We start from the raw sequence: 27976 nt of genomic DNA on the forward strand, positions 1-27976 counted from the left end.
TTGTCACAATCCGGACACAGAGGAAGGATAAGAGACAGATTTTAGTACCATGTGTAGACGTGACAAACCTTGATCAGATAGTCACTGGATCATATTGATCAGATCACAAAACTGACATTTAAGCACAAGGTTATACAAAAGGCTTGTTACACAACTTCTGTAAGTAGATAGGCTAAAATGTTGTGACACTCTGGCTCTAGGACTTGTATTAGGTGAGCCAGGGTGTATCTCATTTGGTGGTGTTGGGCATGGGTGAGTTTCATTTGTTTGTGTTTTGTTGATTGGTCTATGACTCCCAATCGGAGGTAACGAGTGTCAGCTTTCGGCTCGTTATCTCTGATTGGGAGCCATATATATTCTGTGTGTTTTTTCCTTTGTTTTGTGGGTTATTGTTTCCGTGTTGCTGTTAGTCTGTATCAGTATTTGAACTTCACGTATCGTCATTTGTTGTTTTCTTCGTGGTTGCTTTAAATAATAAAGTCATCATGTTCACTCCACGCGCTGCGTATTGGTCCGCTCCTTTAGACGATCGTGACAGAATAACCCACCATAAAAGGACCAAGCAGCGCGTCCAGGAGCAAAGGGTCTGGACACAGGAGTTATGGACGCCTCCTAAGGATTTTTGGACATGGGAGGAGATTCGGGCTGGAAAGGGTCCTTGGGCACAACCGGAGGAATATCACCGCCCTCGTGAAGAGCTGGAGGCAGCCAAAGCCGAGAGGAGGTGGTACGAGGAGGCAGCGCGAAGGCGAGGCTGGAAGCCCGTGGAAGAGAGGCAACCCCAATAAATTTTTTTGGGGGGGCACATGGCTTGGGCAGCTGGGCAGCAGGAGGCTGCCACAGGGAGAAAAGGAGAGAAGGCTATCGGATTACGGGAGCCATTGGCGAGTAGAGGGAGGGAAGTTGTTGTGGCACGGCAGGAGAGACTGAAGTGTGTTACCAGTCCGGTCCGGCCCGTTCCTGATCCCCAGTTAAGGCCAGTGGTGTGTGTTCCCGGTACGGACCGGCCTGTTCCTACTCCACGCACCAGGTCCACGATGTGCGTCGCCAGCCGGCCTGAACTGGCCGTCTGCCCAACGGCGCCTGAACTGCCCGTCTGCCATGAGCCTTCAGAGCCGTCCGCCAGGCAGGAGCCGCTAGAGCCTTCCGCCAGACAGAATCATACACCTGCTATGGAATCAGCAGGAGCCGACGCAGCCCATACTAGACTGGAAGCTCAGGTTCGGGACCAGAAAGAGCAGCTCCTGCAGATGGGAGCCGCCCTGCTGGAGGTGATGACTGCAATCCGAGGCTGGGGTCCGCCTCCACCGCCAGCCGCCCAGCCAGCACCATCAGCCAGCCATGAGCAGCCAGATCTGTCAACCAGCCATGAGCAGCCAGATCCGTCAGCCAGCCATGAGCAGCCAGATCCGTCAGCCAGCCATGAGCAGCCAGATCCGTCAGCCAGCCATGAGCAGCCAGATCCGTCAGCCAGCCATGAGCAGCCAGATCCGTCAGCCAGCCATGAGCAGCCAGATCCGTCAGCCAGCCATGAGCAGCCAGATCCGTCAGCCAGCCATGAGCAGCCAGACCTGTCAGCCAGCCATGAGCAGCCAGATCCGTCAGCCAGCCATGAGCAGCCAGATCCGTCAGCCAGCCAGGATCCTCCAGAGCCGTCCAGCCAGGATCCGCCAGAGCCGTCCAGCCAGGATCCGCCAGAGCCGTCTAGCCAGGATCCGCCAGAGCCGTCCAGCAAGGATCCGCCAGAGCTGTCCAGCCAGGATCCGCCAGAGCCGTCCAGCCAGGATCCGCCAGAGCCGTCCAGCCAGGATCCGCCAGAGCCGTCCAGCCTGGATCCGCCAGAGCCGTCCCGCCAGGATCCGCCAGAGCCATCCAGCCTGGATCCGCCAGAGCCGTCCCGCCGGGATCCGCCAGAGCCGTCCAGCCGGGATCCGCCAGAGCCGTCCAGCCGGGATCCGCCAGAGCCGTCCAGCCGGGATCCGCCAGAGCCGTCCAGCCGGGATCCGCCAGAGCCGTCCAGCCGGGATCCGCCAGAGCCGTCCAGCCGGGATCCGCCAGAGCCGTCCAGCCGGGATCCGCCAGAGCCGTCCAGTCGGGATCCGCCAGAGCCGTCCAGCCGGGATCCGCCAGAGCCGTCCAGCCGGGATCCGCCAGAGCCGTCCAGCCGGGATCCGCCAGAGCCGACCAGCCGGGATCCGCCATTCAGCCCGGTGCTGCCCCTTAGCCCGGTGCTGCCCCTTGTCCCGGTGCTGCCCCTTATCCCGGTGCTGCCCCTTAGGCCGATGCTGCCCCTTAGGCCGATGCTGCCCCTTAGTCCGGTGTTGCCCCTTAGTCCAGGTGGGGTTAGTTGGAGGGTGGTCATTGGGAGGAGGTTACCGAAGCAGGTTGTGACTGTGGTGGGGTGGGGACCACGACCAGGGGCAGAACCGCCACCGTGGACAGACGCCCACCCAGACCCTCCCCTAGACTGTGGGCTGGTGCGCCCGGAGTTCGCACCTTTAGGGGGGGGTACTGTGACACTCTGGCTCTAGGACTTGTATTAGGTGAGCCAGGGTGTATCTCATTTGGTGGTGTTGGGCATGGGTGAGTTTCATTTGTTTGTGTTTTGTTGATTGGTCTATGACTCCCAATCGGAGGTAACGAGTGTCAGCTTTCGGCTCGTTATCTCTGATTGGGAGCCATATATATTCTGTGTGTTTTTTCCTTTGTTTTGTGGGTTATTGTTTCCGTGTTGCTGTTAGTCTGTATCAGTATTTGAACTTCACGTATCGTCATTTGTTGTTTTCTTCGTGGTTGCTTTAAATAATAAAGTCATCATGTTCACTCCACGCGCTGCGTATTGGTCCGCTCCTTTAGACGATCGTGACAAATGTGTTTGACCTCTAACGTGCGTTCCCAAACTTGCCCGTCTCTGGGATTGATAATGGACAGGTGTTCATTCAGCATAGGCTACACTGAGGTAAGGCCACTTACTCAGGTGTTCGTTCAGCATAGGCTACACTGAGGTAAGGCCACTTACTCAGGTGTTCGTTCAGCATAGGCTACTCTGAGGTAAGGCCACTTACACAGGTGTTCGTTCAGCATAGGCTACTCTGAGGTAAGGCCACTTACACAGGTGTTCGTTCAGCATAGGCTACTCTGAGGTAAGGCCACTTACACAGGTGTTCGTTCAGCATAGGCTACTCTGAGGTAAGGCCACTTACACAGGTGTTCGTTCAGCATAGGCTACTCTGAGGTAAGGCCACATACACAGGTGTTCGTTCAGCATAGGCTACTCTGAGGTAAGGCCACTTACACAGGTGTTCATTCAGCATAGGCTACTCTGAGGTAAGGCCACTTACACAGGTGTTCGTTCAGCATAGGCTACTCTGAGGTAAGGCCACTTACACAGGTGTTCGTTCAGCATAGGCTACTCTGAGGTAAGGCCACATACACAGGTGTTCGTTCAGCATAGGCTACTCTGAGGTAAGGCCACTTACACAGGTGTTCGTTCAGCATAGGCTACTCTGAGGTAAGGCCACATACACAGGTGTTCGTTCAGCATAGGCTACTCTGAGGTAAGGCCACTTACACAGGTGTTCGTTCAGCATAGGCTACTCTGAGGTAAGGCCACTTACACAGGTGTTCGTTCAGCATAGGCTACTCTGAGGTAAGGCCACTTACACAGGTGTTCGTTCAGCATAGGCTACTCTGAGGTAAGGCCACTTACTCAGGTGTTCGTTCAGCATAGGCTACTCTGAGGTAAGGCCACTTACTCACCATCTTAAACAGTTACACCAGACACGTTTAGCATATGAGCAGTTACAACCCCACCTCTCAAACTGTTTGTTGCAGATGTGTTTGTTTTGTTGTTTTTGATTGGTATAAGTGTGTGCCTAACGCCCTGATTAAACAATCACTGCCCCTTCAATGGTGGGAAATGTGAAAGACCTTCCCCTGGAGTTGCTCAACACATGGTGTGCTCCCACTGTCACCATGACTACACATGCAGGAGCATGATGCATATTTGTGGCCTCACCTGTCTCCTTGAGATTATACCTAGTCATTATTCATTCCAATTATTTCAAAGCATAACATGTAAACAATCATCAGCATTACTGGTAATGATACCTTGTTGCCATTGGCCACTGTTTCCCAGGCAATAAACTTGAGCCTGCCCCTGGGTGGTGTGCTGGTTTATATTGTGAATGACTCCACTAACTTGTTTCCTTTTTAGATGTTTTCATTTGAATGTTTTATTGACAGACTTAGGATAGATCCGTATCACATTCTGCACATGTGTGTTTCTGTACTTCTACTTTACTCACACAGTTTTGTGGTCACCCTCCCTTCACATTTCTCACTGTCAATTGTGAATGATAATTCTCCAAGTTTTACCAGTGAAACATCCGTGCAGTATCTGCATGCCAACCATTTGATTTCAATCAGTTTTATGGGAATATGCATTTCAATCTTCTTAGTGCCTTAGGCCTACAGTGTTGTTCTGAGATAGTGGGGTCAAAGGTCACTTGTCTGAGGTCAGCTGAGCATCCTATGAGATGCTTCCAGAAACTACCCACAGTTCTAAAGACCAGAAACAGTTGGGAAATGCTGACCTACACTGCCATCTACTGGACAAATGGTATCAGAACCACTGATGTATCGGAGAAGATTGTTGCTGTCTTTGGAGGACATTATGGTCATAAACCTATTAAAAACAATCTCTATATTTTCTATGTGAATGAAAGTGATTTAGACAGTGAATTGGCACTACAAATATAGCCTATGATCTAGATAAAACATTATCAAGAGATTTGAAGTTATTTCTCATGCAATCTTATAAAACTATAATTCATCACTATTATGGGTTTTATTTGAATTAACATCAGTACATGATCAGTGATCAAGTAGATCCCTCCAGATCCCTCCTGTACTCTGAACATCATTTCTTAGAGAGCATGTTACAGAGAAAGATGGAATGAGAAATTGCTGTAGAACGCTCAAGGACAGTCTTTTGTGTCAAGCTGTTAAGCCATTCTGACTGGCTGACTGCTAACACATGGTGTTGTAGGTGAAAAGGTATTTTTCTCTCTCAGAAGCTGCTGCTGGACGGAAGGTCAATGCAGCACTTGTAGTGTGAAAATATGTATTCTGTATCTGGGTCTGTATCTGGCTACACATCAAAGAATATTGTCTGAGGTGGACCCCTTTACCACAGATAGTAATTCAACTGTAGATTTCTTTACGCTTTTTAATGGACCATAAATGTGTCCCTTTCATGTGTTCACCTGTCATTCCATCCATGTATTGTGACACATACACTCAAAGCATGCAAACTATTTCTGGATGATTTTATTTGAAAGACACATGGAAAGATAGATATAATAAGCAAAACATGTCAGTAGCTTTGAGTAAGCTACAGTATATGTTTGGATTTACCATCATGAAGAGATAACATTGTAGACCGTAGACCCATCCAACTCACTAAGCCCTACAGACTGTGGGCATAGTGGTAGGCCTACAGTACAGTACTCAGTTGTGGAAATAGTAGGAGTTGAAGCCGTAGAAGCGGTGCTTTCTCCCGGTGTGGACATTGTCCTGCAGGTTGACCGTGCCCCCCTGGAGGGAGCTGTGGAAGAGGCGGTGGACCTCCGACTTACTGAAGGAGTCCTGGAGCTCCAGCAGGGCCAACTGGCACCGGCCCCTGCCCCTCTCCCCTGGGTGGGTGGAAGGCAAGGCATGGAGACGGGGTTGGATACAGGGGTTGGAGATACTGCGAGGGATGGGGATCTCTCTGTTCTGCCACTCCTGGTCCTGTTCTTCAAGGGTCTGATTGGCAGTCGACCCGTTACGCCAGTTACGGATGTTGGGAGAGACCAGATCAGCAGCAGTCTCAGATTCATATGCCGCCCCTGTGTTGTTAGTAGCCAATGCTGACGCTGGCTGGCTCAGGCTGAACGGGTTACCCCCTGATGCTGTGTAGCTCTGCTTCTTGCTGCTAGGAACGTCCTCGTAGCATACCTCACTCTGGGGGTTATTCTCTTTGGTAACCTTTGTGGTCTCATTCAGGGGATGATGGGAAAGCTGGCGGCTGCACAATGCCAGAGAGCTCTCCGTGTCTGTGACCTTCTCCACCGCTCCCTTCTCCAGGGAAGCTCTGGGAGCCTGGCTGCTCTGCTGGGGGTCTGATGCCCCTGGCCCTGGGTGGTGGAGCCCCTCTCTGGCCTCCGTGACCTGGCACTCACACCTCTCCTCCCCACACCTCTCACACCTGGAGCCTTGATCTTGAAGGTGGTGACCAGGGAACATATACCCAGACACCTGAGCAGGCTCAGGCTCAGACACATCTACAGCCGCAGGCCTGGCTAGACTGAGCTCTGAGTGGCCACCCTGAGGAGAGTGGTTCCCCTGTATCCCCTGATGGCCATGGTGACCAGACATGGTTCCCAGAGGCATAGCAGGGTGATTCTGTGTGTAGGTCTGGTCTGCGTTGAGGGACTCTGCTGCTGGGGCAGTGACAGGAGGGTGGTAGGTGCTCTCCACAGTACGACGGCCCTGGCGTATTCTGGCCTTGCGCCCGTCTCGTGGTTTAGCGGGCACCAGGACAGGGTAGGATCGCTCCCTCTGAGAGGGAAAAGCAGTGGTTTGTTAGGAGGAGGTTTGTCTAGTTCAGTCATCAAAATAAAGAGATTCTGAAGAAAAACTGTGTGCTTGCTTAAGCTGTCTAAAAGTATTTTTACGGTAGTTGGGGAAGTTTAATACGTTTTAGAGGCTAATGTGTTATTTTAGGGAAGCAGTTAAATGTATTAAAACTGTTGCACTGTGTATTCAGGTGATTCATACGTTACTGTACGTACCAGCTGTGTTGTGTAGGGAGTCATCTTCCCAGTGATCATGTCAATGGTGTTCTCATGGAAGTCATCCAACCTCAAGGGATTAGTAGGTCCAGTTCCTGGAGTCAAAATATATCAACTCTGTTAACAAACTAACTGTTTGCAAAAGTGTGTTGATGCTGTTTCTCAGGGATGGGGAACTGTGATGGGGGTGGGGGCCACAAGAAATCTGAACTCATCATGAGGGGCTGCAGTGGCTCGCGGGTCTGAACTCATCATGAGGGGCCGCAGTGGCTCGCGGTCTGCGTACCCACATCCATTCCCACACATGCAGTCAGAGCCGGCCACCAGAAAATGTTGCAGTTTTACAACTAATTTCACACAATTCTACTAATTTTGCCATGGGGAGAAGATACATTTTCAGTTTTACAGTTAATTTACTGCAATTCTACACATTTTTCCATAGGTGGAGATAAATGCTTGCATTTAATATGATATCTGAGTGTGAGTGACTAACCAAATCAATGGGGGCCCCCGGCCAGTAATTTGACCATGTTTACTACAAGTTTAGATAGCTGGCTAGACTAACTTACCAATCTAAACAATGGTAGCAGACATGGGCTAATTGACTGACTGTAAATTACTAACATAACAAGAGAAAAACTGCTGATTCACAACCAAATTTCAAAATGTCACCTTGTGTATTCTACTATTCTAACTCTCAACAGTAAGTTGAGACCCCGACTGAGTTCCTAAAAACATTTAATAATAACAACTGGTAAATTGATCCGCGGGCCACCAGTTCCCTTTTCGAACTAGTCTGGAGAATTCCTCCATTTGCCTCTGGATGTGTGTCAAATGGCACCCTATTCTCTATAGAGTACACCTCTATTGACCAGAGCCCTATGGACTACATAGGATGCCTTTTGGGATACAGCCTGTGTGTTTGGGGCTCTGCTCTGTATACCCGTGTAGTGAAGCTGGTAGGAGGTGACCCAGTGGGACTTCTCTACGTTGCGGAGCATGTTGGCTGTTGGTTCAGACAGTGTGACATCCCAGTCACGCAGGGTAGGGTTGGGAAACACTGTCTTCTGGGCATTAGGGTAGAACGCCTGGGTCTGGGCCTCGGGGTGCTGAGAGAGAGACAGAGAGAAAGGGGAGGCAGGACAGGTGACCTTCTTCCTTAGGTTGTTTCTCAAATGGCACCCTATTCCCTTAATAGTGCACCACTTTTGACCAGGGCCCTGGAATAGGGTATCATTAAGGAATAGGGTACCTTTTGGGATGCATCCCTAGTCGTTCACTTCAGTGGGAACATACATTTATTGGGCTTCCGAGGTCAGATGAGATGAAATATAACATGAAGGATCTTATTCTGCCTCCCAAATAGCACTCTATTCCCTATGTAGTGCACTCTATAGGGAATAGTGTACTATTTGGGACGCACATGCTTCTGTGTACAGTGAGAGGGAAACCTAGCTAAATGACTGTCCTGTAGCTACTCACATCCAGGAAGCCATGATGTCCTGGCCATGAGATAGTTTTCTTCCTGGTTGTCATGGGTGTCTCCAGTACCTCATGACGATGAGGACCCCCTGTGATTGAAGACAAGACACTTCATCTGGGAATGAGGCTTGTGCTTGTGTGTGTGACTTTACACGGGCCAGCACGCAGACACACACACACACACACACACACAGAGAGAGAGACCCGTATAAACACCACCTTTTGTCTTTCTCAGCACGATGACCTCTGGAGCAGAGGCCGGGACGAGAGGGTTCAGGGGTCGTAGGGACGCAGCTCTCACGCCTGTGTAGGGGTCGTCTGGTGAGCGGAACGTTGGGAACAGGGCGAAGCGGGAGATGTGGGCCTGATACGGATGTTCCTTTGGAATCGGAACCTTTATCATTAGCTCTCTGTAGGGAAGGAGGGCATAGCAGTGAAGGAAGGAGAGACATTACCACTTTATTAAAGCAGTTATTGTAAAAGGATATTAGCACTATAAACTTTATCCTCCTTTATCCTCTCTCTGTTGGGAGGGCAGAGCAGTAAAGGACACAGAGACTACATTTCATATACAGTAAGCAGTTAGACGGATATTAATCCTATACATTCTATAATGAGTACTGTAACAGTTACTGTAGAAGGATATTACAGTAGTACTGTAACAGTTACTGTAGAAGGATATTACAGTAGTACAGTAACAGTTACTGTAGAAGGATATTACAGTAGTACTGTAACAATTACTGTAGAAGGATATTACAGTAGTACTGTAACAGTTACTGTAGAAGGATATTACAGTAGTAATGTAACCGTTACTGTAGAAGGATATTACAGTAGTACTGTAACAGTTACTGTAGAAGGATATTACAGTAGTATGGTAACAGTTACTGTAGAAGGATATTACAGTAGTAATATAACAGTTACTGTAGAAGGATATTCCAGTACTACTGTAACAGTTACTGTAGAAGGATATTACAGTAGTACTGTAACAGTTACTGTAGAATGATATTACAGTAGTACAGTAACAGTTACTGTAGAAGGATATTACAGTAGTACTGTAACAATTACTGTAGAAGGATATTACAGTAGTACTGTAACAGTTACTGTAGAAGGATATTACAGTAGTAATGTAACCGTTACTGTAGAAGGATATTACAGTAGTAATATAACAGTTACTGTAGAAGGATATTCCAGTAGTACTGTAACAGTTACTGTAGAAGGATATTACAGTAGTACTGTAACAATTACTGTAGAAGGATATTACAGTAGTACTGTAACAGTTACTGTAGAAGGATATTACAGTAGTAATGTAACCATTACTGTAGAAGGATATTACAGTAGTAATATAACAGTTACTGTAGAAGGATATTCCAGTAGTACTGTAACAGTTACTGTAGAAGGATATTACAGTAGTAATGTAACAGTTACTGTAGAAGGATATTACAGTAGTACTGTAACAGTTACTGTAGAAGGATATTACAGTAGTACGGTAACAGTTACTGTAGAAGGATATTACAGTAGTACTGTAACAGTTAATGTAGAAGGATATTACAGTACTACTGTAACAGTTACTGTAGAAGGATATTACAGTAGTACTGTAACAGTTACTGTAGAATGATATTACAGTAGTACAGTAACAGTTACTGTAGAAGGATATTACAGTAGTACTGTAACAATTACTGTAGAAGGATATTACAGTAGTACTGTAACAGTTACTGTAGAAGGATATTACAGTAGTAATGTAACCGTTACTGTAGAAGGATATTACAGTAGTAATATAACAGTTACTGTAGAAGGATATTCCAGTAGTACTGTAACAGTTACTGTAGAAGGATATTACAGTAGTACTGTAACAATTACTGTAGAAGGATATTACAGTAGTACTGTAACAGTTACTGTAGAAGGATATTACAGTAGTAATGTAACAGTTACTGTAGAAGGATATTACAGTAGTACTGTAACAGTTACTGTAGAAGGATATTACAGTAGTACGGTAACAGTTACTGTAGAAGGATATTACAGTAGTACTGTAACAGTTAATGTAGAAGGATATTACAGTAGCACGGTAACAGTTACTGTAGAAAGATATTACAGTAGTACTGTAACAGTTACTGTAGAATGATATTACAGTAGTACTGTAACAGTTACTGTAGAAGGATATTACAGTAGTACTGTAACAGTTACTGTAGAAGGATATTACAGTAGTACTGTAACAGTTACTGTAGAAGGATATTACAGTAGTACGGTAACAATTAAGAATGAGAAACTGATCTAGATCACAAAATGAGTACTTACGCGATGTTGATGTCCGTTGGTTTTGGAATACTGAAAAGAGATGTTTGTAAAATAAGAGGGATAATGAATAAGAACGTTATGTTGGTGTAAAACTGATTTCAGCTATGGTACAGTGATGAACTGCAGCGTTCCGTCCCAAATGGCATCCTATTTCCTTTATAGTGCACTACTTTTGACCACAGCCCTATGGGCCCAGGTCAAAAATAGTGCACCATATAGGGAATAGAGTGCCATTTGGGACACACAATATATTATGTAAAAGGTAACCTACAGCTGGTCGTTGAGGCGGACGTTACTTTTCTTGGTAGGCGTAAGGTCATAAAACTGTTGAACAGTGATGTTCCTGTGAAGACATACCAGTTTAAAGGAAAATAACCAAAAGTTGCGTCTCAAATGGAACCCTATTCCTTATACAGCGCACTACTGGTCAAAAGGAGTGCATAGCATAGGGAATAGGGTGCCATTTGGGACACAAACCAACAAATACAGCATACCCTTGGTATCAACCCACAATCTCACAATTACTCGAAAGCAAGGATTTTGGCCCACACTTGGAATGGTTTTAGGCTTTTGAATAATTTGAGAGAGCATTTTCTGAATGCTACTGAATGCTAGATACTCTGAGGGATTGAAATAAAGCAGAAGACAAGTTTCCGTCAGCCATCGTCTACATTGGACCAATAAAAAGTAATCTTCCTAATCCTAATCTTACTCAGGTGGGACGGCTCCTCCGTAGCTTAAGTGGCGATGGCCCTTGATGACGGCCGGGGTGTGTTTACCCTTCTGGGAGGAGGAGGAGGACGCCATCTTGTGGCTGGAGTGCTGGCTCAGTCTACGATGAGGGCGACCCAACGGGATGACCCTGCTGTTACTGGGAACTCTGGGAAGTGGTGGGACTCGGCTGCTAGGGCCTCTGGGAAGAGGACTGCAAGAGGACATTTAAACCTGTTGCTGAGGAGCAAGTCAAGGGCTGTGTCCCAAATGGCAACCTATTCCCTATTTGGACAGGTCAAAAGTAGTGCACTGTAAATGGAATAGGGTGGCATTTGGGATGCAGACTAGGGTTCCCAACGACACTCCTGTTCAGATGTTACCCGCTAACATTCACATGTGACACCATTCCTAACATATATGACAGTCAAGTCCATGACAGACAAATGTATTTATTTCCATCAGCTGAACTCCATGTAGTTCCCATAGTGCACCAAGACATAATGTACAACATATACAGTACAATAACCAAATATACTGTAGTGCACTGCCAAACAAAATGGAGTCATGCAGGAGGATAAGACAGCTGTTCTCTTACCTGGGCGGAGGTGGAGAGTGAGGCTGCTGCTTACACCGTGGTGGTGGCCTCCTGCTCTGTACGTGTTTCAGCTCCTTGTTCTGTTTGTACATGTAAGTCTCCTCTTTCAGTCGCTGGAGGAGGGAGAAGTAGTCATCCAGCGACGGCGGGTCTTTCTGGGGCACAGAGACAGGGTACACCCCCCTGGCATGGTGCAGGCGTTTCAGGAGGGGCAAGGTGGAGGAGGACCTCTGTTTGTGAGACAGGAGTAAGGGACTCCTCCCTATGTGTCTGTGGACAGTGGGACGTTGCTGAATCCCTAGGCTGGTCATAGTGACGATGACGTTGTCTTCAACAGTAGGCTAGCATCCGCAACAGGATCTGGGTTAGTGACACCCTATCCACTGTCTAGGCCAGCCCCAGGGCTGCCTGAGCAGCACACAGGCTTGGTCTGTGTCTGTGCTCTCAGCAGGACCTGTATGATACAGGAAGATACTACTGTGAGATAAATACTTGAGCACTGTCAGCAAACTATCAGAGATTTACCTTCATCCATTTCTTATAATGTCCCATGTCTGCCAAGAGGCCTGTTAGTAGATCCTGTATACAAAACTGACAACAATGTATTAGTCCGCGACTATCATGTAGAGACCTATGGAAATGTAATGAATAATAGTGTCAAAAAATGAATTATGCTAATTGATCATTTCCAGCTAGAGCAATCAGTGCTGAGAATACAGAGCCAAGTCTCCCCAGGGATAATATTACAGGGTCACAGCTCAGTGAAGCAGCATCGAGAAGAATGACCAGCTTCACAAAGCCTGAAACCCAAACAGGTTAGCATGAGGCCTTGTCTAATGACAACAGATAGGTTCAGTGACAGAGGTGGGCTCTGGTTACTGCATGGCTACTCGTGTTCCTCCATGCACCCACAGACACACACACAGACACAGACACACACAGACACACACACACAAACACACCTGTAAACTGTAAAATTGCATTAAATACCCAGGCCATATGTCACACTGTATAGTCTTCATTATCCGTGCTTTTATTTATGTAGGCCTACACTCACCTGCATTGGGCACATAACATTAGAATGTCTGTCTGTCTGTCTGTCTGTCTGTCTGTCTGTCTGTCTGTCTGTCTGTTGCATCCATGTATAACTAGATCACTCCGTGTAGTTCAGGCCTCATTAGCCACATTTGCAGAACATGTGCATGACATTTCAATTAATTAAGCAACAGCTATTGTACATAGCCTAGTGATGAGCGTTTACATTGTTACAACATGTTGCAACAGCCGCCTACCCCCTGAGGCATCATCACACCACTTCACGTCTCCTCTGCTCTGTACCAGATCTCACAGACAATGAAGAGGGGCGGACTGGAACCAGAAATCAGGCAGGGCATTTCTAACACACCGGCCCATTTATTCCCATCGAGGTCCCCATACCATACACTTTTTTTCCAAGAGGCCCTCATTATTAGCCAAATAATAATGGCCCACGTGGGCTAAAGGAAGATGGTAGAGCCCATCTGCCCTATGGCCAGTCCATTTCTGTCTCATGGACAATGGAGACCATACATACTAGAGCAGCTATATGATGGAGACATCTCTCTCTCTCTGTTGCTGAGAATGATAGGAGCCTGATGCCAGCCCAAAGCAATCCAGCTAGACTAGTTTCCAGTTTCCAGGAGAATAAAGTGAATATTTTAAAGCACATTTCAAACACAGAACTAGGAGAGCTGGAGTGTGTGCGTGTGTGTGCGTATGTGTGTGCGTGTGTGTGCATGCATGTGTGCGTGTGTGTGTGAGAGAGAGAAAGATAGAGAGAGGGAGAGAGAGAAATAGACATGTATAGCATAGACATACAACAGTGTATTCATGAGCAGTGTGGTTGTGTGAAAGCAGCTTTCTGATAGCCCTGGAAGAAGGACTAGAGATGGAGACACAAGGCCACTGGACTACAGCCCTGTTTATTAAGAAGGACTAAAGATGGAGACACAAGGCCACTGGACTACAGACCATCATTACTATTAGTCATACCACTCAGCCTTTAGTCATCACCATCATTACTATTAGTCCTACCACTCAACCTTTAGTCATCACCATCATTACTATTAGTCCTACCACTTGGCCTTTAGTCATCACCATCATTACTATTAGTCCTACCACTCAGCCTTTAGTCATCACCATCATTACTATTAGTCATACCACTCGGCCTTTAGTCATCACCATCATTACTATTAGTCCTACCACTTGGCCTTTAGTCATCACCATCATTACTATTAGTCCTACCACTTGGCCTTTAGTCATCACCATCATTACTATTAGTCCTACCACTTGGCCTTTAGTCATCACCATCATTACTATTAGTCCTACCACTCAGCCTTTAGTCATCACCATCATTACTATTAGTCCTACCACTTGGCCTTTAGTCATCACCATCATTACTATTAGTCCGACCACTCAGCCTTTAGTCATCACCGTAATTACTATTAGTCCTACCACTCAGCCTTTAGTCATCACCATCATTACTATTAGTCCTACCACTCAGCCTTTAGTCATCACCATCATTACTATTAGTCCTACCACTTGGCCTTTAGTCATCACCATCATTACTATTAGTCCTACCACTCAGCCTTTAGTCATCACCGTAATTACTATTAGTCCTACCACTCAGCCTTTAGTCATCACCATCATTACTATTAGTCCTACCACTCAGCCTTTAGTCATCACCATCATTACTATTAGTCCTACCACTTGGCCTTTAGTCACCACCGTCATTACTATTAGTCCTACCACTCAGCCTTTAGTCACCACCGTCATTGCTATTAGTCCTACCATTCAGCATTTAGTCATCACCATCATTACTATTAGTCCTACCACTTGGCCTTTAGTCATCACCATCATTACTATTAGTCCTACCACTTGGCCTTTAGTCATCACCGTCATTACTATTAGTCCTACCACTTGGCCTTTAGTCACCACCGTCATTACTATTAGTCCTACCATTCAGCATTTAGTCATCACCATCATTACTATTAGTCATACCACTCAGCCTTTAGTCACCACCGTCATTACTATTAGTCTTACCACTTTTTCTGTTGCATATGATAAACTATTGTTGTTTATCCAGTAAGAGTCCCAAATGGCACGCTATTCCCCATATGGTACACTACTTTTTACCTGAGCCTACATAGTTTTAGAGGCAAAACATAGTGTTTTAATAATGTCATTAAAACTAATTGTGCTCCATAAACTTCAAACTTGGTGTTCCATTGCTCAGACCAGGGGGAGGATTATTGATCTGTTTTATAAAGTGGTAATTGGCTTCTCAAGGTGTGCTGGGCTGTCTAGTGTGGGTCTACAAAGGAGAACTTGGACATTAATATCAATTTTCTCTCTTATTTTTCTCCCTCTCTATCTCTCTCTGTTCTTTTCCGCACACACACACACACACACACACACACACACACACACACACACACTGCAGTCACTCTAAAATGATTCAAAGGAAATGTAATTTAAAATTCTCATTCATTTGAAATTGGAGCCCTGTAAAGAGAGCGAGCCTGTGTCTGAAATGGCACCCTATTTATTCATCATAGGCCCTGGCAAAAAGCAGTGCACTAAATATGGAATAGAGTGCCATTTCAGGTGTCCCTGGCTTATAAAGAGAGAGAGAGCATCAACTTCTACTGCTACAGGCACGCGGACAGTGCTTTCCTCCTGATCTGCAGCACGCCGACAGTGCTTTCCTCCTGATCTGCAGCACGCCGACAGTGCTTTCATCCTGATCTGCATTGTATAAGCTACAGAATCACCAGGGCATCTGGTGCTGTAGTCTTAGCTGACTGACATATAGCCCCTCAGCTTGCGACACTCGGCGTCATCAATTTAGTCTCAAGAAGTAAACAGAATTCATTAATATTTAATACCCTAGCTGAAAATCTCTGCTCGCAGCATTCCATAGAAGAGGACGACGATGGATTGTTTTAAATGGGCAGCAGGGAGTACATGAAGAGTTGAAAGGCATCCTATCAGTCTCTCACTCTCTCTCTCTCTCTCTACATAACCTGAAGAACCGTCTGCTCCAGAGCACCTCATGAATTGTCTTGGTAACTCCAGTTATCCTGATATTCTTCTGCTTCTTCTTAGGGTCTTTTCTGTTTTCCAGATGACTACTTTTGACTTCTCCGACGTGGAAGCGTTTTTGGACTGCCACCCAGACCTCTTTGAGGAGTATGTCGTGCGTAAAGGAAAATGCGATACGGTGAGCAGGTGGTTGAAGGACCAACAGCCGCCCAAAGTCTCCCTAGCCGAGGAAAAGCGTGGCGGAGTGCCCAGGGACCCCCTCTGGCCGACCAACACTGACGGTCTCCGGCGCCGCTCCTCCCACATGGAGCTCCGACGGAACTTCGCCCGGTCCAAAGCCACCACCGCTCATAGAACCTACGACGAGCACGCCAGTCACAGGGAACACGATGATTCCCAGTCCAGCATGAGACGCCGCGCGCTACTGCGCAAAGCTAGTTCCTTGCCGCCAACCACCGGGCACATTCTGAGCGCCCTTCTCGAGTCCAGGGTCAATGTGCCCCAGTACGCTTCCAGTGCCATTGACTACAAATACAGACTGAAGGAGACCAACGAGAGGGAGTTCTTCCTTGAGTTGGTGAAAGATGTCTCCAATGACCTGGACATGACCAACCTGAGTTATAAGATCCTAATCAATGTGTGTATCCTGGTGGATGCGGATAGGTGCTCGCTGTTCCTAGTTGAGGGACCCTCTCACAAGAGAACGCTCGTGTCTAAGTTCTTTGATGTGCACTCGGGCACCACGGTGCGACCCTCCTCGAGCACTCTGAACTCTAACGAGGTGCAGGTGCCGTGGGGAAAGGGCATCATCGGATACGTGGCAGAGCATGGGGAGACTGTAAACATACCCAACGCATATGAGGTAAACATTATCCATTTGGAAACATCAATTTTCCTAAATTTGACCTATCACTGCAAACCCTAAATGCAAAATTCGAATATTTCATTTTTATTCAAAGCTATTTTTGGGATATAGAAACGAAATATCATGAAATTAAAAGTTTGTGAATCCTCTATGGATACAGTGCCTTCAGAAAGTATTCACACCCCTTGACGTTTTTCACATTTTGTTGTGTTACAAATTGGGATTAAAATTGATTTAACTTGATTTAACTTTTTTTTGTCAACGATCTACACAACATACTCTGTATTGTCAAAGTGGAAGAAACAATCTGAAACGGCATCCTATCAGTCTCTCTCTCTCTCTCTACAGAACCTGAAGAACTGTCTGCTCCGTTGGTAAATCCAGTTATCCTGATATTCTTCTGCTTCTTCTTAGGGTCTTGAAAATCATAATTCCACTTTGACATTATGGGGTATTGTGTGTAGGCCATAATGTGTGTAGGCCAGTGACAAAAATAATCTAAATGTAATCCATTTTAAATGCAGGCTGTAACACAATTTTTTGGGGAAAAAGTCAAGGGGTGTGAATATTTTCTGAAGGCACTGTACATCCTTCCCCGATCAGGACACATCCGTTTTAAGCTTTCATCCACACATCATCACCATGACAACTATTGTAGAGTTTTTTTTTATGGGTAATTATTACAATTACATCAAAGAAAATACAGCCCATCCACCATCGTTTCCTCCATAGACAGAGATATGAAAACCATGGACATTTAATTCCCTGCAAGGCTGCAAGCTCCATATCTCTCGGTCACCGGAGTCCCACCCACCAGTTGCGCGTGCGCTATACGTCATTATATCGTGGCGATGGGCGGCTCGCGAGGCAGAGGCAAAGGCAACTTGTTGACGTTGGTCCGGCCTCGTTGGGTCTATTACTGCAATGAGTGCACGTACATCTTAGAGACACTGTCGGGAACTAGGCTACTGGCGGGATCTAGGCAACAGGCTACCAGGAATAGAGCCGCCTCGTGTGATTTTGACTGATATTTTGCCCAGTCCTGGGACCCAGTGGACCAATTTATTTTACCTGGGTCCGTACCAAATGGCACCCTATTCCCTCCATAGTGCACTACTTTTGGGAAAAGAAGAGCGCAAGCCCTGGTGAAAAGTAGTGCAGTAGGTGGGCAATAGGGCCTCATTTGGGATACAGATTTGGATTAATAGCAATAAGGTATACAGGTAACTGTCGAAATAAAGGAGATACTTTAGTAAATGAGGGATACAAGTATATTGAAACCAGCTGTGGTTGCTGAGTTAATTAAGGAATTAACATCCCATCATGCATAGGGTCATGTATAAAAATGCCCAACTGCCCATTATTTTGGCTACCATGGCTAGAAGAAGAAATCTCAGTGACTTTGAAAGAGGGGTCTCAAAGGAGCATAGGGGTTTTAAAGGGAGTGTGTGTGTGTGTGTGTGTGTGTGTGTGTGTGTGTGTATGTGTGTGTGTGTCTGTCTCAGTCCCCAGATCTCAACCGAATTGAACACTTATGAGAGATTCTGGAGCAGCGCCTGAGACAGCGTTTTCCACCACCATCAACAAAACTCAAAATTATGGAATTTTCGTGGATGAATTAAAAAAAATTGAAATAATGTTGTATTGTCACATGCACCTGGATAGGTGCAGTGAAATGTGTTGTTTTACAGGCTCAGCCATGGTAGTACGGCGCCCCTGGAGCAAATGAGGGTTAAGTGCCTTGCTCAACGGCAAATCGACAGATTTTCCACCTTGTTGGCTCGGGTATTGGAACCAGCCACCTTTCGGTTACTGGCCCAACGCCCTCCAATAGAGTTCCAGACACTTGTAGAATATATGCCAAGACTCATTGAAGCTGTTCTGGTGGCTCATGTTGGTCCAAAACCCTATTAAGACACTTTATGTTGGTGTTTCCTATATTTTGGCAGTTGCCTGTAAGGTCTGTGGTGCACTGCACGCTGCACATGAGGTGCTGTAGGCTACTTTAACACAGTGTTTTGATCAATACTAACTAGGCTACAGTCATTCTCTAACCTCCATTCTCTAAAGAATGAATTATATTTCCTCCCATCAAATCTATTCAGTTGGTTCAGGTTGATTTCTGAATTCAAAAACAATATGTGCATGTGTTAGTATGTGTGTGTGTGTACAGTATTTGTGACATTTCCTCTCCTATACGTCTCGTCCTGTAGGACCATCGGTTCAGTGATGAGATAGACAAGCTGACCGGCTATAAGACCCAGTCCATCCTGTGTATGACCATCTGTAACAGTGATGGAGAGGTCATCGGGGTTGTGCAGGCCATCAACAAGAACCCTATCGGAACACCTTTTACTGAGGACGATGAGAAGGTCAGAGTTCAAAATACTATTTGAAATAATTTCAAATACTTTAGCTGGGTTTGATTGGTAGTCGTAAAACTAAAACTTCCTATACAATGAGAATTCATTATTGTCACTGACAGCATCTCCACTACTTCCACCAGAGGGAGATCAATGTTATTGTCTCAGAACCAAGCATTTTTTTTTTTTGCTGGAAGATTATTATTTCACATACAGGAATATCAAATAAGAACTAACCCCAATACAAATGTTGCAGCTATAGGGCTTTCACTAATGTAGACATTTTCCACATATTGGTCCTGTGTAACCATGTCCTGTCAATTAGTTTTCTCTCTCTAAGTAGCCAGTTGATTTTTGTTGTGTTGTCCCAAATGACACCCTATTCCCAACATGGTGCACTACTTTTGACCAGAACTCTATGGGCCCTGGTCAAAATTAGTGCACTACATAGGGAATAGGGTGATTAAGGAATAGGGTGCCATTTGGAATTAGCTGAGTCCTAATTAATGCCCACCAGGTGGCAGGATTTAGTTAAACAAGACCGTCAACTCTTTTTCAACACTTTATGCATTAGAAGTTCAAAAGAGTGATAGATACAGACCCATTTATATGAAGAAGTGCAATTCTTGGCAACCCCTTGTTATGCATGCTATTTGCAAATCTGTTTGAACCTACTCTTTGTGGGAAATGGCAGCACATATCAAAGAGTTGGGTTGAGACGTAGGTTTAGTGTGTGTTGGAAAATAGGTCTAGGTCTGCTGTCTTTGAATGGCCGACAGTCTGTTTAACAGAAAACCAATTAAAAAAGAGTCAATCTTACTTATGTGACTGCTTGTTGTCTAGCACATTCAGAAGACCTCAGTACATGAGTCATTCCTTTACTAAGTCGATACTCCATTAAGAGGAAAGCAACCAGGTGTGTTAATAGACGTTGAAGAAAAGAAGAACGCTATCAAGGGTAAACTAGCCATCTACACACACCTACACCTACACACACACACACGCGCACACACACACACACACACACACACACACATACACACACACACAGACACACACACACACACACACACACACACACAGACACACACACACACACACACACACACACACACACACACACACACACACACACACACACACACACACACACACACACACACACACACACACAGACACACACACACACACACACACACACACACACACACACACACAGACACACACACACACACACACACACAGACACACACACACGCACACACACACACAGATAAGCTAGATGGCCAAAAAGGTTTGTTAAATCCCACTAATGGAAGATGTTGTTTTTCCTTTTTATCATTTAGCCTCAGACCTATAACTATTTTTCTCTTCTCCTTTGCTTTCCCCCATCAGGTGCTGCAGATGTATCTACCGTTCTGCGGAATATCCATCTCCAATGCCAAGTTGTTTTCAGAGTCTCGGAAGGAGTACGAGAGGAGCAGAGTGAGTTGGCTCATACTCTCTTAGAAAAAAGGGTTTCAAAAGGGTTCTTCGGCTGTCCCCATAGGAGAACCCTTTTTGGTTCAAGGTAGAACCCTTTTGGGTTCCATGTAGAACTCTCTGTGGAAAGGGTTCTACATGGAACCAAAAAGGGATCTACCTTGAACCAAAAATGGTTATTTAAAGGGTTCTCCTATGGGGACAGCTGAAGAAACCTTTTAGGTTCTATATACAATGCATTCGGAAAGTATTCAGACCCCTTCACTTTTTTCCACATTTTGTTACGTTACAGCCTTATTCTAAAATTGATTAAAATGTTTTTCCCCCTCATCAATCTGCACACAATACCCCATAATGACAAAGCAAAAACGGAAATATCACATTTACATAAGTATTCAGACCCTTTACTCAGTACATTGTTGAAGCACCTTTGGCAGTGATTACATACTCAAATCTTCTTGGGTATGACGCTACAAGCTTGGCACACCTGTATTTGGGGAGTTTCTCCCATTCTTCTCTGCAGATCCTCTCAAGCTCTGTCAGGATGAGATGGGAAGCTTCGCTGCACAGCTATTTTCAGGTCTCTCCAGAGATGTTTCATCGGGTTCAAGTCCGGGCTTTGGCTGGGCCACACAAGGACATTCAGGGACTTGTCCTGAAGCCACTCCTGCGTTGTCTTGGCTGTGTGCTTAGGGTTGTTGTCCTGTTGGAAGGTGAACCTTCGCCCCAGTCTGAGGTCCTGAGTGCTCTGGAGCAGGTTTTCATCAAGGATCTCTCTTTACTTTGCTCCGTTAACCTTTCCCTCGATCTTGACTAGTCTCCCAGTCCCTGCCGCTGAAAAACATCCTCACATCATGATGCTGCCACCACCATGCTTCACCGTAGGGATGGTATTGGCCAGGTGATGAGCGGTGCCTGTTTCCTCCAGACGTGACACTTGGTATTCGGGCCAAAGAGTTCAATCTTGGTTTCATCAGACCAGAGAATCTGGTTTCTCATAGTCTGAGAGTCCTTTAGGTGCCTTTTGGTAAACTCCAAGCGGGCTGTCATGTGCCTTTTACTGAGGAGTGGCTTCATTCTGGCCACTCTACCATAAAGGCCTGACTGGTGGAAAGCTGCAGAGATGGTTGTCCTTCTGGAAGGTTCTCTCATCTCCACAGAGGAACTTGGGAGCTCTGTCAGAGTGACCATCGGGTTCTTGGTCACCTCCCTGACCAAGGCCCTTCTCCCCGATTGCTCAGTTTGGCCGGGCGGCCAGCTCTAAGGAAAAGTCTTGGTGGTTCCAAACTTCTTCCATTTAAGAATTATGGAAGCCACTGTGTTCTTGGGGACATTCAATGCTGCAGACATTTTTTGGTACCCTTCCCCAGATCTGTGCCTCAACACAATCCTGTCTCGGAGCTCTACGGACAATTCCTTCGACCTCATGGCTTGGTTTTTGCTCTGACATGCACTGTCAACTGTGGGACCTTATATAGACAGGTGTGTGCCTTTCCAAATCATGTCCAATAAATTGAATGTACCACAGGTGGACTCCAATCAAGTTGTAGAAACATCTCAAGGATGATCAATGGAAACAGGATGCACCTGAGCTCAATATCGAGTCTCATAGCAAAGGGTCTGAATACTTATGTAAATACTGTTTTTTAAGTTTTATAAATTTGCAAACATTTCTAAAAACCTGTTTTCGCTTTGTCATTATGGGTTATAGTGTGTAGATTGATGCAGATTTTTATTTAATTAATCAATTTTAGAATACGGCTGTAACGTAACAAGATGTGTAAAAAGTGAAGGGGTCTGAATACTTTCCGAATGCACTGTAGCACCTTTTTTTGTCTCTTACATAGTCTGTCTGTCTCTCGCATAGCCTGTCTGTTTCTCACATAGCCTCTCTGTCTCTCACATAGCCTGTCTGTCTCTCACATAGCCTGTCTGTCTCTCACATAGCGTGTCTGTCTCTCACATAGCCTGTCTGTCTCTCACATAGCCTCTCTGTCTCTCACATAGCCTGTCTGTCTCTTACATAGCCTGTCTGTCTCTCACATAGCCTGTCTGTCTCTCACATAGCCTGTCTGTCTCTCACATAGCCTGTCTGTCTCTCACATAGCCTCTCTGTCTCTCACATAGCCTGTCTGTCTCTCACATAGTGTGTCTGTCTCTCACATAGCCTGTCTGTCTCTCACATAGTGTGTCTGTCTCTCACATAGTCTGTCTGTCTCTCACATAGCCTGTATGTCTCTCAACGATAGGAGCAGAGTGAGTGGGCTCACATAGCCAGTCACTACACCGTTCTCCAGATTCTCTCTCTCTCTCCATTTCTTAGACAAATAGAGAGAGTGGTCAGTGTTGTTGTTGTGCTCCCCCAGGCTCTGCTAGAGGTGGTGAATGACCTGTTTGAGGAGCAAACAGACCTGGAGAAGATAGTGAGGAAGATCATGCAGAGAGCTGTGACCCTGCTGCAGTGTGAACGCTGCTCTGTGTTGCTGCTGGAGGACATACACTCACCTGTGAGACTGACCTCTCCCCTCCTCTCCTCTGCTTCCTTCTCCCCGGCTCCTCTCACCTCCTCTCCTCTGCTTCCTTCTCCCCGGCTCCTCTCACCTCTTCTCCTCTGCTTCCTACTCCCCGGCTCCTCTCCCCTCCTCTCCTCTGCTTCCTTCTCCCCGGCTCCTCTCACCTCTTCTCCTCTGATTCCTACTCCCCGGCTCCTCTCCCCTCCTCTCCTCTGCTTCCTTCTCCCCGGCTCCTCTCACCTCTTCTCCTCTGCTTCCTACTCCCCGGCTCCTCTCACCTCCTCTCCTCTGCTTCCTTCTCCCCGGCTTCTCTCACCTCTTCTCCTCTGATTCCTTCACCCCGGCTCCTCTCCCTTCCTCTCCTCTGCTTCCTTCTGCCGGCTCCTCTCCCCTGCTCTCCTCTGCTTCCTTCTCCCCGGCTCCTCTCACCTCCTCTCCTCTGCTTCTTTCTCCCCAACTCCTCTCACCTCTTCTCCTCTGCTTCCCACTCCCCGGCTCCTCTCACCTCCTCTCCTCTGCTTCCTTCTCCCCGGCTTCTGTCACCTCTTCTCCTCTGATTCCTTCACCCCGGCTCCTCTCCCTTCCTCTCCTCTGCTTCCTTCTGCCGGCTCCTCTCCCCTGCTCTCCTCTGCTTCCTTCTCCCCGGCTCCTCTCACCTCCTCTCCTCTGCTTCCTTCTCCCGGGTCCTCTCACCTCCTCTCTTCTGCTTCCTTCTCCCGGCTCCTCTCACCTCCTCTACTCTGCTTCCTTCTCTACGGCTCCTCTCACCTCTTCTCCTCTGCTTCCTTCTCCCCGGCTCCTATCACCTCTTTTCCTCTACTTCCTTCTCCCGGCTCCTCTCACCTCTTCTCCTCTGCTTCCTTCTCCCGGCTCCTCTCACCTCTTCTCCTCTGCTTCCTTCTCCCGGGTCCTCTCACCTCCTCTCCTCTGCTTCCTTCTCCCGGGTCCTCTCACCTCCTCTCCTCTGCTTCCTTCTCCCGGCTCCTCTCACCTCCTCTACTCTGCTTCCTTCTCTACGGCTCCTCTCACCTCTTCTCCTCTGCTTCCTTCTCCCCGGCTCCTATCACCTCTTTTCCTCTACTTCCTTCTCCCGGCTCCTCTCACCTCTTCTCCTCTGCTTCCTTCTCCCCGGCTCCTCTCCACTCCTCTCCTCTGCTTCCTTCTCCCCGGCTCCTCTCCCCTCTTCTCCTCTGCTTCCTTCTCCCTGGCTTCTCTCACCTCTTCTCCTCTGTTTCCTTCTCCCGGTTCCTCTCACCTCCTCTCCTCTGCTTCCTTCTCCCGGCTCCTCTCACCTCCTCTCCTCTGCATCCTTCTCCCCGGCTTCTCTCACCTCTTCTCCTCTGCTTCCTTCTCCCAGGTCCTCTCACCTCCTCTCCTCTGCTTCCTTCTCCCGGCTCCTCTCACCTCTTCTCCTCTGCTTCCTTCTCCCGGGACTCACCTGTCAACAATAGACCTCATCTCCTCCTCTATTTTCCTCATTTCTCCTTCCTTCTGTTTTCACTCCAATTCGTCCCTCTCCAATTCTTCCCTCACCAATTCTTCCCTCAACAATTCTTCCCTCTCCAATTCTTCCCTCTCCAATTCTTCCCTCTCCAATTGTGTGTCTTTTATGCAGGTGGTAAAGTTCTCTAAGACCTTTGAGCTCATGTCTCCCCTGTGTAACATGGACCGTGACATCAGGTGAAGTCCTCGCTGCTTGGGACAAGATATTTTAATAATTATACATACAGTTAAAGTCGGAAGTTTACATACACCTTAGCCAAATACATTTAAACTCAGTTTTTCACAATTCCTGACATTTAATCCTAGTAAAAATTCCCTATCTTAGGTCAGTTAGGATCACCACTTTATTTTAAGAATGTGAAATGTCAGAATAATAGTAGAGAGAATTATTTATTTCAGCTTTTATTTCTTTCATCACATTCATCAGAAGGTTACATACACTCAATTAGTATTTGGTAGCATTGCCTTTAAATTGTTTAACTTGGGTCAAACATTTCGGGTAGCCTTCCACAAGCTTCCCACAATAAGTTGGGTGAATTTTGGCCCATTCCTCCTGACAGAGCTGGTGTAACTGAGTCAGGTTTGTAGGCCTCCTTGCTCACACACGCTTTTTCAGTTCTGCCCACAAATGTTCTATTAGATTGAGGTCAGGGCTTTGTGATTGCCACTCCAATACCTTGACTTTGTTGTCCTTAAGCCATTTTGCCACAACTTTAGAAGTATTCTTGGGGTCATTGTCCATTTGGAAGACCCATTTGCGACCAAGCTTTAACTTCCTGACTGATGTCTTGAGATGTTGCTTCAATATATCCACATAATTTTCGTTCCTCATGATGCCATCTATTTTGTGAAGTGCACCAGTCCCTCCTGCAGCAAAGCACCCCCACAGCATGATGCTGCCATCCCCGTGCTTCACGGTTGGGATGGTGATCTTTGTCTTGCAAGGAACCCCCTTTTTCCTCCAAACATAACGATGGTCATTATGGCCAAACAGATATGTTTTTGTTTCATCAGACCAGAGGACATTTCTCCAAAAAGTACGATCTTTGTCCCCATGTGCAGTTGCAAACCCTAGTCTGGCTTTTTTATGGCGGTTTTGGAGCAGTGGCTTCTTCCTTGCTGAGTGGCCTTTCAGGTTATGTCGATATAGGACTCGTTTTACTGTGGATATAGATACTTTTGTACCTGTTTCCTCCAGCATCTTCACAAGGTCCTTTGCTGTTGTTCTGGGATTGATTTGCACTTTTCGCACCAAAGTACGTTCATTTCTAGGAGACAGAATGCGTCTCCTTCCTGAGCGGTATGACGGCTGTGTGGTCCCATGGTGTTTATACTTGCATACTATTGTTTGTACAGATGAACGTGGTACCTTCAGGTGTTTGGAAATTGCTCCCAAGGATGAACCAGACTTGTGGAGGTCTACAATTTTTTTCTGAGGTCTTGGCTGATTTATTTTCATTTTCCTATGATGTTAACCAAAGAGGCACTGAGTTTGAAGGTAGGCCTTGAAATACATCCACAGGTACACCTCCAATTGACTCAAATGATGTCAATTAGCCTATCAGAAGCTTCTAAAGCCATGACATCATTTTCTGAAATTATCCAAACTGTTTAAAGGCACAGTCAACTTAGTGTATGTACACTTCTGACCCACTGGAATTGTGATACAGTGAATTATAAGTGAAATAATCTGTCTGTAAACAATTATTGGATAAATTACTTGTGTCATGCACAAAGTAGATGTCCTAACCGACTTGCCAAAACTATAGTTTGTTAACAAGAAATGTGTGGAGTGGTTTAAAAATGAGTTTTAATGACTCCAACCTAAGTGCATGTAAACTTCTGACTTCAACTGTAACAATTGATAGGAAAGACTGACATCTGCCTGTAACGCCAATCCATGTATTTGGCATTTCTTGAGAGTGTGTGTCTCTTTGACAAAGTCAGCATGGAGAAGCTGTCCTGCTCTGATTGGCTGATCAATAACAGCATTGCTGAGCTGGTGGCGTCCACAGGACTGCCTGTCAACATCAGTGACGTCTGTCAGGACCCCCGCTTCGATGCTGAGGTGTGGCACCAATCACTCACAATCACACACCCACACGGACACACACACACACACACGTTTGGACACACACGTTCGCACACACACACGCAGGCACGCACGTACAGACGTAGGATCTTAATTTGAGCCAGTTTGCTACAGCAGGAAAATAATCCTGAAGAAACAGGAAATGTGAATTATTATGTGGATTATAATTAATGGAAATGTTTTGTAGGGGTTGATACATTTTTCGTTCCTGACAATCCTGACATTTTAAAGTGGAAATTACAAACTTTAAAAGCTTTTTTAAACCTCGAATACACTACAGGTTTGCATTTCCTTCTGTGCAGGAACATTCTCAGCAACAAAAGAATGACTCAATTAAGACCCTACATCTGTATGCGCACACGCACACACACGCACGCACGCAGACGCACACGCACACACCACACACACCACACACCACACACACACCACACACACTCAGATGCGTGGGCGTGCACACACAGTAACATTCCACTGTACTCCCCAGGCAGATCAAGCCTCAGGATTCCACATCAGATCAGTACTGTGTGTCCCCATCTGGAACCGGACTCATCAGATAATAGGTGGGTTCACCAGTCTGTTCACCAATCTACTGTCGCTTGAAAACCACTCTGTCTTTTTACCTTTCTACTATTCCACCCATTCAATTATCATTCAAAAATATTGATGTATTTTCTGCACTGTTCTAAGGGGTTGCCCAGATTCTAAATCGCCTGGACAGGAGGACATTCAATGATGCAGATCAAAGACTGTTTGAGGTGACGACTGAGGGTCTATCTATATCTATATCTATATCTATATCTATATCTATATCTATATCTGTATTACAGTAGATGTTAGAAACCTGCCCTCTCGACTGAGGTTCTATCTATATCTGTATTACAGTAGACGTTAGAAACCTGTTTTATTGTTAGAACATTGTTCTACCCTGTGTCTCCACACAGGCGTTTGTGATATTCTGTGGGCTGGGGATCAACAACACCATGATGTACAACCAAGTGAAGAAGACCTGGGCCAAGCAGTCTGTGGCCCTGGATGTGAGCATTGATAGGTTGCGTCCCAAATGATCAAAAGTAGCGCATTATAAAGGGCATAGGGTGCCATTTGGGACTGACCCGTGTACTTTTCTCCCCTCACTCTCTAGGCATTTAGGATTATT

At 46.2% G+C, this 27976-nt stretch overlaps 2 protein-coding genes across 2 annotated transcripts in view; one reads left to right on the forward strand and one right to left on the reverse strand.

Moving 5' to 3' along the window:
• Nucleotides 1-5496: 5496 nt before the first annotated feature.
• On the reverse strand, nt 5497-12230 carry spmip4 (sperm microtubule inner protein 4; the record flags this gene model as incomplete). Its single annotated transcript, XM_084191348.1, has 9 exons — nt 5497-6603; nt 6837-6931; nt 7780-7945; nt 8319-8407; nt 8505-8728; nt 10611-10640; nt 10882-10953; nt 11323-11523; nt 11920-12230. The coding sequence occupies 9 exons, from the start codon at nt 12228-12230 to the stop codon at nt 5512-5514; spliced, it is 2280 nt and encodes a 759-aa protein (XP_084047474.1). The 3' UTR covers nt 5497-5511.
• A 3854-nt stretch (nt 12231-16084) lies between these two features.
• Nucleotides 16085-27976, forward strand: part of LOC311116234 (dual 3',5'-cyclic-AMP and -GMP phosphodiesterase 11A-like) — a gene marked incomplete at both ends in the record, with an annotated part of 27252 nt that continues 15360 nt past the window's right edge. The window contains 9 exons of the mRNA XM_084191349.1: nt 16085-16864; nt 19081-19239; nt 20626-20715; nt 23079-23219; nt 24841-24905; nt 26676-26796; nt 27305-27380; nt 27508-27575; nt 27762-27854. Of these exons, the coding sequence (XP_084047475.1) occupies nt 16085-16864; nt 19081-19239; nt 20626-20715; nt 23079-23219; nt 24841-24905; nt 26676-26796; nt 27305-27380; nt 27508-27575; nt 27762-27854 (1593 nt within the window). The remainder of the gene's footprint in view (nt 16865-19080; nt 19240-20625; nt 20716-23078; nt 23220-24840; nt 24906-26675; nt 26797-27304; nt 27381-27507; nt 27576-27761; nt 27855-27976) is intronic.

This window comes from Coregonus lavaretus (genome assembly GCF_964263955.1).
Source record: "Coregonus lavaretus genome assembly, contig: HAP1_SCAFFOLD_2393, whole genome shotgun sequence".
NCBI lineage: Eukaryota > Metazoa > Chordata > Actinopteri > Salmoniformes > Salmonidae > Coregonus > Coregonus lavaretus.